Source organism: Aythya marila (genome assembly GCF_965140915.1).
Source record: "Aythya marila genome assembly, chromosome: 1".
NCBI classification, from domain to species: domain Eukaryota; kingdom Metazoa; phylum Chordata; class Aves; order Anseriformes; family Anatidae; genus Aythya; species Aythya marila.
In genome coordinates this window covers 63,087,231-63,100,169 of record NC_139042.1, presented here as the reverse complement: position 1 = coordinate 63,100,169, position 12,939 = coordinate 63,087,231, and the positions used below count along the sequence as shown (strand labels likewise).

Genomic DNA, 12,939 nt, shown 5'->3' with positions numbered 1-12,939 from the left:
GAGTACACAGTGTATGATAGTGCTCTTTGCATCGTAAGATATCAAGACCTACAAGGACAAATTGCTAAACTACAGCAAAAAGGCAGGAAGCCCTATGTAGCGCAGAAGCAGTATCCTGAGACAGTTAATTCTAGGTCTTGTGGCGAGAGGAAGTGAAATGTTCTAAAATTACCCTAAAATTAGAAAAACCACAGAGCTTGTTAAAAATGCCCATGCGCGTTTTATTAATAAAAACTAACAGTGCCAAGGTTAAACAAGTCAAACAATTATAGTCTCTTTATATTCCATAAAATATTACAGAAAAGTTTATTTGTGTTTCAATAAAAAGACTACTGTCTTAGAATAGGCAGCTGACAGTATTTGTGCAGTTAATTGTTTGTGAATAGATTTAAAAAGACTACCACCTGCCCTGAAATTCCTTTTATAAAAATGAACTATTAAAAATGATTGACAAATTTTGAGTTAAAAAACTTAAAACATTCTCTATATTTAATTTCAACTTTATAATAGATTACAGGAAGATGCTTATGAAACAAATACAAACATTTGTTTCAGTACATGTCTTTATATGATAGACTTATAAGTATGTAAACAACTATATAATAAAAAGTTTCCAAAGTCTGCCTGTAAGAAATCAGGCAAATTTTACCATAAGCAATAAATCATTCCAAACCTTCAAGACATTTTATATAGCTGCACCAACTGGCAGTAAACATTTGCCAAAAACTCTGTAATTCATGTCCCAACATACAGTGACAAGTATATAAACTTGATGGAATCATAATGTTAGATATAATTTAAGGGAAAATAAGTTCACAACAACATTTCTGGAATTTAACATGTAAAAAAGTAGGACGTATCTTTCTTGTTTGGTTCTTTGGACACTGCATGGTTAACAAAAAAAAACACTACTACATTAGCTCACTATCCCTCAAAAAGTGGTATAATCAAAATACACTCCAAATAAATTGCCATTCAGTGTATTCATTTTCCACAGAAGGATAGCATTTTATTTCTCAATGATGTGTCTACAATTTCTTTAGCAAACTTAGCAAGAACATTTGGGGCAAAATCCATTTTCCTTCAAGTAAAAAAAAAATAAAAACAAAAATAAACCAAAACCCCCTAAAACGAGTAAATAAAGGCTCTGCATTAACACACTGGTATCAAAAACACACATCCACACCACATTTAAAAATATCCTACATAAAACAATCCTTGTTTGCTTATCAGAGGTGCAATTTCTAAACTCAGAACTGCTTACCAACATTTTTCTTGAGGGACGGGGCAAAGTAATTTGAGACTTCTCTCCCTAGAACAATTTATTCCTGAAGCTTGCTGAATTTTAACAAAAAATAGTCTACAAGCAAAGGGCATCAGTCGTCATCATCGTTTTCATTAAAATCATCGTCGTCGTCATCGTCATCCCCTACGTAAGAAACTGGTGTTTCAACTCTGGAGCCACTGTACTGAGATCCATTGGAACTCGTAGCCAACATCCCATCTCCACCATTGGAAAAGTCACTGGAAAAAGAAAAAAAACAGTTGGCATTGCTTAACAATTTTTTCCAGTTTGCTGTGCTTTTAACCATTATCACATATCTGCTCCATTCCTGTAACAGATCTGCCACCTCTACTTTGTAAATTGTCTTTAACATAGGTCTTAGTTGCTTCTCAAAAGCTCTAACAGTAATTTAGTAACATTTGATTCTAACAGTTTAAGTAATTTTGAAATGTTTCTTACTATGTTTGTTATATTAAACTCCATGGAACAATGAAATCCTTTCACAAGTGCTTTACAAGCATGTTTTTCAGATTTCATTCAAGGCATATTTACTTTTAAGAGTAAGCAGCTATCTAAGGCCCAAAACATTTTTATGTAGCGCCAGACAGTTGCATCACAAGTGAATCGTGTCATCCAGAAGCACTAATCTTGATTTGGAAAGTAAAGAATTCATAGTTTCTCCTGGTTAATTCCTTGTTGTTATATGGCCAACTACCATGCTGTATTATTAAACTGTGTATTTTTATCCTCACTGTGCTTTTCTAGTTTTAAGAAAAACTCTTTAGCATCTTCAATTTTTATCCCCTGTAAGAGTACTATAAGTTTGCCTCTTAGAATAGTAAGTACATTTAGAACATTCACCTTCTTACTTAAATACATTATTTTCCCCCCATAATACACACACATTGTAGATATGGTCTGATATTTCTTGGTCCTAGAGAAATTAACTGTATTCAGAAGAATTTTATTTCTAATAGTCAGTACATTTCTGCCTCCATCATTAGTTGCTATTTTGCTACTCTTTTTATTACCAAGTTTCACATTCTTAGTTAAGATCAGTGAAAAATCCTTTTACTGAAAATCACTGAAATGGCATTTCTAACTTGACAGATACTCATAATTTTTTCAAAAACACATTTTAGTGATTTTTAATCCAGTTAACACGTATAATCAGCCATGCAGTCTTCTTGTGTTGAACTAACTCAAAGGTTTGGACATCTATCTTTACACAAATTCAAAGTAGTTTCAGTAAAATTATATTCCTGTTCTTTAATCTTGAATAAATTAATCCTGTGCTTTGTTTTGAATTATTTGATCTGAAATTGGTGGCAAACTAGCTAACCGTAATTAACCAAGCACATCCCACCTCCTCTCTTTCCACTACTGGCAGAATAACAAGCACCCCAGTTTTTGAAGTACTTCTCTGAAGAAGACAGTACCTTCTCTCTTCTGCTTTTCTAAACATATTTTGTCACAATTCTCACTGAGCTTCATTTCCCTAACATAGAACAGGAGTGTTGGGCTATGTTCCCCTCACGCTCTTTTGGGCAGCTGTATAAGCTGCCCTCCCCATTGCTGGTAGTCCTGTGCATCCCTTAGCTTAACTGTTTCCATTTTTTCCCAACTTTCCAGAACACAAAGAAAAAAATAAGATCATACACAAAATGTTGCATTTTTTCCCAAATATGTTTAAATGGCTAATACAATTACACTTTCAAAGTACGCTAGATACTGTATCTTTATAGAAGGGCCTTCTTCCAACTTTGAGGGAAGACAAACAGGTGAGAAAAAGCTGCCAGAAGATCACACCTTCAGAGAAACAGAATAAACCCTTATACTGATGGGATATTTTTAGATAAAGATTTAAGAGTTTTGCCTTTTAATACAAATGCCTTAAGGAATATCCCCCAAACTAGGCCTTCCTTAAGAAGTTCAATACAGCAATTTCCCAAATAATTGATGAGGCAGAGACATTGACAATGGCTCTGACACTTAAGTCAGTGTTATAGAAAAAGCCTACATAATCTAGAATTTACTCTTTTCTTCTCATGGCACATGCTCACACAAAGTTAAACAAAGCCACGGGCTTATTGTTCTACCAGCATCTGATGCTGTTTAAAGTCCAAAGACCAGGATTCCATTTTACACTAGACACCAATGACCAAGGGAGAATCTTGACCAGATAATGTCTTTAGACAAGTATCTGTTTTCTTGTCACAAATCAGAACTAAACAAAAAACACCTTCAAGATTAACAGCAGCCCGATCGATTTGTTTTCCAATACCTTGAGGAAGATTTCTTTAATGACACTGGGAAGAAGCACCTCTAGTCAAGTTAAAGCCGTGTCTGAGAATAAACTCAAACACATATCCACACCACATTTAATCAAAATACAACCAATTTCACAAAGCATTTCATCTGAAATTAATTTTATTTCATGCTTACTGGTTTTCAAAACGAATTGATAATTCCAACTCACCTGGCTGAAAATCTTGTGCCATTTGATGCAGAACCTGATGAAGATGTGACATATACACTGCTGATTGATCCCTGAGCCATTTCTGTAAAAACAAACAAGTATTATTGCAACAATATTTCAACTCTTCCTATTCAGTGAAAATGCTTAATCTTTTTAGAGCCCAGAAAATAAGTCTTACAACCAAGCAACATATTAATGCTCTACACCCAAAATTTCGTAATTAAAATAAGTGACTGCAAAATTTCAAAATAAATTATACATTTTATGTTGAAGTGAGCAACACAAAAGTCTTCAGTGTCCTTATATAGTAAAAATAATAAAACATCGTAAAATGAAGCCATGACCACGTTTTCATTTAATACCTTTTCCCTTTTCAGACAAATCAACTATAAGTAATATCTTCATAAAAAAAATTACACACTGAAAAGATCTACTGGCATGGGACAATGCAGAATGCAGTTCTCTGAACAGCAACAGCCTCTTCTCTAAGAATCTCTATGTTATTTGTTCCCTAACATACACTAAAAAGCACACATTTGAAAACTTATAAATCTACACTACAAACCAGTAGAGATTATTTAAGATCAGTTAATTTCATGGTTTTTCCTTGATTTCCACGTTAAGAAGGAAAACAAATGAACTCTTGGAGTAACTAACCTGTCACATATGGTTCCAAAGCTTTGGGAACCAAACTCCTTGCAATTTTTAGGTCCTCTGCTGAACAGCTTCCAGATTCTAGCCCACAGGCCATCCCCATTCGTTTTAGTACTTCTATATCATCATGAATTTCGAAAGTATTGTCAAAATTAAATAGATACTCAAACCTGAAGGGGAAAAACATCTCGGTTAACTTCATCTTTCCAATCACTTAAACTTAACTAAAATTAAACCTAAAAATGCATGTGTAATTTTAACAGATACAGGTATTAAAAGTTTTAGTTAAATACTTAAACTATTTTGCACATTTGATCAATAGTTCTCTAATCCCATTCCTCTCTTTTTGCTGGCAAAAGCCATCTACAGTGTCATCTTTTTTTCTGTTTTAACCTTTTCTTGTAAGCTAATAGTGCAAGCAGAAATGACTGCTACTTTCCGCTTTTACTTAGGAGATGAAAAGCCTAGGTTTTTGAACCAAAACCAGAGAACAGCAGTTTTAAAAGCAAAATCCATTTTCAAGTCTGCTGGCTGTATTTCATCATGTTAATGGCAAGTTTACACTACTCGGTAAAGTATTACCTAAAAATTCAGCAGAGCTGACTTACTACACACTTTCAAAATCTTTAGACAGTTCATGCATCTTAAGTTACTATATCTGAACACAATTATTCCATTTAATAAAAAGCTTTACGCAGCTCTGTTTCTATTCAACGTTATGCATAACTCAAAATTGCAAAGTTCTCAATCTACAAAAGGTACAAGTATGTTTATTTATACTTCAGTTTTAACAATTGCAAATGAACTCTTTAACATAGATGTAAAACTCAAAGATGTACCAAAATCTAGAAAGAAAAACTTCTTTTACTCACTTGTCATTTGAAATACTGCAGTCAATCACTGTTTTCTTGCTGGTGTTCACAATGATGAATGGCAAATGGATGACAGAATTGGAAGGTGGCGGCCGATTTGCCTGTTGTTCTGCCTGACGATTTCGCTGAACGAGGTTCTTGAAGGCAATTTGCTACAAAAAGCAACAGTGATATGGGAATGAATTAAACCTTCAACATTTGGTTAACCTACAAATCCCTCAATGAATACCAGCAACGGTTGAAACATGTAAATGCAGAAATGAACAGAGAAAGTTCATCACATTCCTGAATTTTAAGATGTAACAAGAAACAAAAACTAGAGTATTAAAAATGCAAAATGATAAAAATTAATTGAGGAAAAAAACATATCTAAGAACTACAACAGGACAGATCCTTGAGCAGATTATTGACAGAGAGAAGAGATGGCAGTGACTGGAAAAAGCAGGACTCATACAGCATCTTACTTCCACTCTGCTTAGTATTTCCTGCTAGCTACCGTACTCTACAATAATAGTTGTATGATTAATACTGTATTTTTGCTGAAATGGTATGCTAAAAAAAGGCTAAAGTTTGGGATGTGAACATCTGACATTAGGTTTCTGAATCGTTTAACTAAGATCAGTGACTTTACTCATTTCTTATCAAAAATTTTTCAGAATGTAAAGTTCATGTTTTAAAGATTTGCAAACTTAAGAACTAAAATCACTCAACTATTAAAACTCAAGTTATATTAAAATCTTACAGAAAGTCACCAAATGAAGCACTTTTATGGTTGTGGAATCAAATGACATGAACAGGAATTAAAAACAAAATCCAAAGCAAACAGAGGCTGATAGATATCGGAGTTGTAGAGATTGCTGTTCCACAGCTGTCTTTTCTTTCTGCAAGCTCTTCCTGAGATTCTCACCCTTACTGTATATGTGATGGAATTACTGAAGGATACTCTGGTAAGCCACCAGCACAGTGACTTAGGGGATAAACTGCTGCTTCCTACAATCTACTAGGTGAAATCTAGAAAGGAGTTCAGTTACAATTCAGCAAGTGTTCCAGAACAACTAAGCCACCTATACGACAGGGGCAGCAAAGTTCAAGAAAGGCAAGACACAGGCTTCTTAGATGTCTCCCATCCCTCACTGGGATAAAACAGGAATACACGTGTAAGTTACCTTGCCCTAGAGACAAGAGTACCTTGACTGTACCTGTAGAATGAGTTCTTGTAGTTGAGACTGTTTTTGCTTTATTCTTTCAAGTCTTCTCTGTTTCTCCACCTTAAGACAGAAAGAGGATGGTTAGTTTGTTGGTTTAAAACAGCATTTTCTTCTCTTAAATTGCTTAAATATCAGAGAACTGAAGGCATTAAGTATGTCAGTCATTAAGTTTCTGCTGATGATTCAGAGATGCACCAAATCTCACATCAGTACTACTGATGGAAACTGTAATAAAGCAGAATTAACACATCGAGGAATAAAGTAGAATATATCAGTGAGTGTAAAAATTCCTTTGCAAACACAAGTTACGCCTCAAAGAGTTATCCAGATTCTCTGAAGGAGGCAAAGAGCACGTGGACCAGGTGGATCCACTTGATAACCTCTACTGTTATTGGACGTACTGGAGAAGAGATATTAAAAAAATGAAGCTGTTATAGAATCAAAGGTTATGTCCCCACAGAATTAAACACATACTAGATAATAGAGAAGACGGGACAATACAGTACCAAATAAACAGCTTTCCCAGTGGAGGAAGTCACGAACAGATTCTCATGAAAACTTCTTTTACAGACTATTACTCAAATTATAAAGGATCAGAATAAGGGGATGAACAGCAAGGTGACAGAATTTGCTGACAATGTTGGGCTATCTAGTATAGTAAAAAGAAGAGCGCTCATCACAAAGTACATAGGAAATGCCTTTGTAGCACTGCGTGATTAAACCATCAAAATTAATGCTGGTAAATATAATGTGGTTGTAGTGGGTTTACGTGGCAAGGTTTTGGTAGCAGGGAGCCATAGGGGTGGTTTCTGTGAGAAAGATCTAGAAGCTACCCCATGTTTGGGAAGGGCCCCATTGTTTTCCAGATCTGAGCCAATAAGTGATGTTGTTTTGCGCCTCTGTGAGAGCATATTTAAGACAGGGAAAAAAACCGCTGCGCCAGACAGCAGCCGGGAGTGAGAGAACAGCCTTGCAGGTGCCAAGGTCAGTGTAGAGGGAGGGGGAGAGGTGCTCCAGGCACCAGAGCAGAAGTCCCCTGCGGCCTGTGGTGAGGACCATGGTGAAGCAGGATGTCCCCCTGCAGCCCATGGAGTACCACGGTGGAGCAGGGTTCCACGCTGCAGCCCGTGGAGGAGACCACGGTGGAGCAGGTGGCCCTGCACCGACGGAGGCTGCCGCCTGTGGAAGACCCCTGCCGGAGCAGATTCCGGGCCGGACCTGTAGCCCGTGGAGAGGAGCCCACGCAGGAGCAGGTGACCTGGCAGGAGCTGCTGCCCGTAGGGGAGCCAGGTTGGAGCAGTTTTCTCCTGAGGGATGGACCCCGTGGTACGGACCCATATCTGGAGCAGTTCTGGAAGAGCTGCTGCCTGTGGGAAGCCCACGCCGGATCAGTTCATCAAGGACTGCATCCCGTGGGTGGGACCCCACAGCACAGGGGACGAGAGTGACCAAGAAGGAGCGGCAGAGAAGTGCTGTAGACTGACCATAACCCCCATTCCCCCGTTCCCCTGCGCCGCTCGGGGGGAGGAGGTGGAAGAGGGTGGATGGGGGGGAAGGTGCTTTTGTTTTTTTTTCTTCCTTTGTTTTCTCACTTCTCTCGCTTGTTAGTTGTAGGCAATAAATCTTACTATCTCCTTATGCCGAGTCTGTTTTGCCCGTTACAATAATTATTGCGTGATTTTCTCATCCTTATCTCAACCCTTGAGCCCTTTTCACATATTTTCTCCCCATTCCTCTTTGAGGAGGGGGAGTGAGAGAGTGGCTGTGGTGGAGCTCGGCTGCCCACTCAAGCGGAACCACGACAGTGGTATATGTGAGAAACCATAATCCTATTCATGCAAATTTTAGAAAAAGTGACGAGCTCTGAATTACGAATTGCCACTCAGTAAAGTTATCTTCAACTACAATATCTACAAAAATATCAGCTCAGTACATAGCCAGAAATTTTAATTACTTGACAAGGAAGAGAGAACATAACACAAGCTATCACTACATCAGCGTACAAACCCTGAAGTTTTGTATCGTGGTTTCTGTAGGTCTTGGGTTCCTATTTCAAAAAGGCCACATAAAAGAACGACCATGATAACTGATAGTATAGAATAGATTCCATACCATGAAATAATGAATAAGTTAAGACTTTTTAGGAAGGAGAACGAAATAAGGTGGGAGGGTGAGGAAGATAACTATAAACCAGGAGTAGCATGGAGAAAATGAATGACTGGGTCACCATCACTTCCAATCAAAAAAAACAACAAATACACACCAGAGGATATCAACTAAATAGAGTATGCTTTAAAAAACAAACAAAAAGGTATTTCATAAGAAACTCCTAACGGAGCTGAAAATCTCACTGCCATAAAAGATTCAATGTTAAAGGCAAACTTTGTACAGAATTGAAGACTATTAAATAGAAGGATATATACACACCTGTCTCGGGTTCTCCCTGAGCCACCAGTTACAGAAGAAAGCATCATTAATTGCTTTCTCTAATCGTATACTCCTTCCTAGCTTACTGCTATTGTCCAGCAACACACTAGGACAGACAGACCGCTTATCCGAAGACAAATTTTTGTTCCTATGCCCTTAAAATATGCACTTAAGAACAAAATGACTGGAGTTAAACAATTCACATGAAGAATGCAGTTGTAATTTTTTCATCAAAAGTGGGCACAAGTGTACACCGTTGAAAAAACTGCAAAGGCATGATGTTAATGAAAAAAAGACTAAGTCCAATGTTTTTAATTAATCTAATCTAAGCATTAGAAATAACTGCCTCCTTCCCAAAAAATAAAGAGGCTTACCACAAATGACCTGAGATATTTTCCTATCACATACGTGTAAACTACACTACTCTCTATATTAATTCAAGATACAGACATTATTAACTGACCCCCACAACCCTTTTTGCATTATCAGGATGTATTTTACCATTTCTGATACTCTTTTTTACACAGAAAATACAAGTTTAAGAAGACAATACTACATGCGTAATGGGGAATCCCCCAAGCTCACTTGTTCCCTTATGAACTATTTTAATTTTTAAACAGTTTAAGGGTGAGGCTAAGCATTTTCAACTGGAATAGTCAAAAAAAGTTTATTATGCTTGACAATTTCACAATATTAGCCTCCCTAAGCTTGTTAAAGAAAAACAACAAAACTTATAAAAACTTTCCAGATACTGTCATTAACAATTTAAATGTCGACAGACCTTGCAGAAAAACTGGAGCTAGAACATTCATGAAGTAATAATGGGGGAAGGGAAGAATCTTGCAAATTCCTTGAGCAAGCTCAACGCATTATAATTTTTGCCATTTCCAAAAATACATTACACTTGTGGCTCAATTATTCCATGGTTAACAGAACCCCTTTCTCCTCTTGTGACTTGCAATTAACAAGTTCTCACTTGGATATCAGAAATTAGCATTCTACGTATCTTAAATGCACGAAATTTCACTGAACATTTTAAGTTGCTTCTTCTGTCAGTACTAATATTATCCCACCCTTCTTTAGAACATTATCAGTCATGGCATTAAATTCAGTAGAACAAGCCATGCATCTTTTTTTTGTTGCTCCAACACTACCGGCAATGCCACACTTTATGAGACAGATTCAAAAACATCAGCTTGAAAATCCTCCCAGACAACTGATTTCCTATTCAGCACACAGAACAGACATCTTCAAACCACTTCACCCTAGTTTTTAAATGCCCTGATTGTCACTCTCTCACCCTAATAATTTTAATTTAAGATAAGTATCTTACTTAAATCAAACTCAGATTGATTAGGTCTGTTATATTTTCTTCACCTAGACAGCAATTACATTGGCAACTGAAAAAACAGTTATAACTATCAAACAAAAATGTTCACAGAATTAGGCCTTTTAGATAGGTTCCAAAATATTTTTCTCAACTTGTCTGCTTCTGTGCTGCCTTTAAGTTCTACTGAGGGGAACTTCACACTAAGAACAAATACAAAAACCTCATTCTCTTCTGACAAAGTAAACTGACCTCTGTAAACCTCAGTAAGTTTATTATCCTGCAAGCGCAGGACTCAGGATACTTATAAATGAAAAGGAAAAATTCTGCCAGAACTTAGGAATACCTCTGAGTATTAAACATTTTGCTTCTCTCCCAAGGCTCGTACAAAAAAATTTTGACATGTTTATGTAAAACAACTATCAGAAACAAAAATGACCTACAGCAACAAAGAAGGAATGCTGAGTGCATATACTGACTGATAAGTAACACTGCAGATTTATTATTTGTGTGGCATCGGGAGAAAACAATTTGCCTCAGCTTTGACCACCACTACTGCAGTGGAGATGTACATTTTGATTAACTTCCAATCGGAACCACTTCACATGTATTTTAAGTGTTGTGTGGCAGAGTTGCTCCTGACATAGAACTGCTTCAAAAAACTATTCAAGCAGTCTGGTTAGATGTGTGTTCTGTAAATACAAGTGTGGGGGGGAAAAAAGTATCAAAAGAGATCCAACTATTCTATCTTGCTATCTCAGAAGATCACATGCAAGATAAAAACATATTCAAGTAAACTTTTATGCAAACACAAAGCCATTGTGAATTTCCTATATAAATACCTCTAAATTCTGACATTCCTGAGCCGAGTTAGTAGGTAGACCGATCCATTTGATTTCCTTCTTCTCCTTAGAGATAATGTTCATGGCCATAAGGACATTTAAGGCATCATAGACACGTCGTCTAATATTCTTCTGGTCATAAGCCTGCTGTAGACATAGTGCATTAATCAAAAACATACCTGTGACAAAAATATTTGAAAATAAAATGTATTACAGTAAATGGGTAAACTTGGGTAGTATCTGAACTGTTTCATTTAGCAGGAGGAAAAGAAATGCAAATCTAAAGAAATTTATCTTCCCCCATTCAGTTCACATATACTCGTCCCCCCCATTTACTTACTGATTCATTTGGTGAAATGTGATTATCAGTGGTACTGAACTCTGCAACCAACTCGTCTGCCACCTCATTATATGAAGTCGTTCCTTTTCTTTGTACCTTCTCACAAACCTTCATAGAGAAATGACGTAAACCTTTGCCATTCTTCTCTCCTTTTTTGTTCCGCTTCCTAAATATACACATAATATGTAATTTGAGAAGATTTGAACTTTGGAATACTTAACATTGCTTTTTCAAATACAGGCACGCTACAGTAAAAAGCAAGTCTTCCCTTTCGTTACACTCCTCACCCCTTTCCAACATTTTTTTTTTCCTGATATTCTTCTCCCCTCTCCCCTGATAAAACTTACAGTAACAATTCTACCATCTTTATGCTGAGACACAATACAGATTTATCTTTTTGGCAACTCTGCTAGCTCCAGTAGCAGATACGTTAACGACAGGGACGTTACTTAAAGAAGTCAGTAAGGAAAACCTTACAATCTTCAAGACGGGGGAAAGGCTAAAATGAGAAGTGAATTAGAACAGGTAATTTATTTTTCTCTTTTTTTTTTTTTTTTTAGATAGCCCATCTAGTTTTGCAACAAAAGCCTATGTTGGTTGAATATTGTTCCAAGTCTGATACTGACTGAACAGATACACTTGTTGAACTCACTTCACCGGTTGAGCACCTCTCCTATGAAGAGACGCTCAGAGAGTTGGGATTGTTCAGCCTGGAGAAGAGAAGGCTCCAGGGAGACCTTAGAGCAGCCTTCCAGTATCTAACGGGGGCTACAGGAAAGCTGGGGAGGGACACTTTGTCAGGGAGTGTAGTGAGAGGACCAGGAGGCTTTAAACTAAAAGAGGGTAGGTCTAGATTAACCATTAAGAAGAAAATCTTTACCATGAGGGTGGTGAGGCCCTGGCACAGGTTGCCCAGAGAAGCTGTGGCTGCCCCATCCCTAGAGGTGCTCAAGGCCAGGTTGGATGGGGCTGTGGGCAACCTGGGCTGGTGGGAGGTGTCCCTGCCTATGGCGGGGGGTTGGAACCAAATGGACTTTAGGGTCCCTTCCAACCCAACCCACTCTATGATTCTATGAAGCTGTTACAAAAGCTTCAAAGTTACTATAGATAAAGTGTAATGATTTTTTCTGCATGTCTTTCACATAAAAAGTTCTGTGTAACTTTTAGAGAAATCTAAGTATCAACAGAATTAGTTTCAAAAATAGAACCTCTCATTTTCTCAAATGCATCATAATTCCAAAGTAGAAAATCTATGTGTAACAGGACACTGACGATAATTTGTCTTAAAACAACTACAGTTAATGAGAGACCCTTAAAATCAAACTTGCACAACAAAAGACATAACAACACCACATTAATTGTATGTACAATTTATCTGCAGTAAAGACTTCATTCTGATTTAGAACAATTCTTCAGGATATACTTTTTCCATCTGAAGTATACTGTCTTGTCTTAGAAATAACCCAGCAAAATAGAAATGCCAAATTAAAATGTGAATCAAATCA

General features: G+C 37.1%; 1 protein-coding gene across 2 annotated transcripts in view; it reads right to left on the bottom strand.

Annotated features, from left to right (window-relative positions):
- Positions 1-203: 203 nt before the first annotated feature.
- Positions 204-12,939, bottom strand: part of TFDP1 (transcription factor Dp-1) — a 41,545-nt gene continuing 28,809 nt past the window's right edge. The window contains exons 6-12 of one of the 2 annotated variants that reach the window (XM_082784662.1): positions 11,435-11,600; positions 11,095-11,241; positions 6,490-6,558; positions 5,291-5,442; positions 4,422-4,588; positions 3,765-3,846; positions 204-1,524 (exon numbers count right to left, since the gene is read on the bottom strand). In XM_082784662.1, coding sequence (XP_082640788.1) covers positions 1,377-1,524; positions 3,765-3,846; positions 4,422-4,588; positions 5,291-5,442; positions 6,490-6,558; positions 11,095-11,241; positions 11,435-11,600 — 931 coding nt within the window. In that variant the 3' untranslated portion in view covers positions 204-1,376. The remainder of the gene's footprint in view (positions 1,525-3,764; positions 3,847-4,421; positions 4,589-5,290; positions 5,443-6,489; positions 6,559-11,094; positions 11,242-11,434; positions 11,601-12,939) is intronic. The other variant, XM_082784663.1, reaches the window with a different exon arrangement.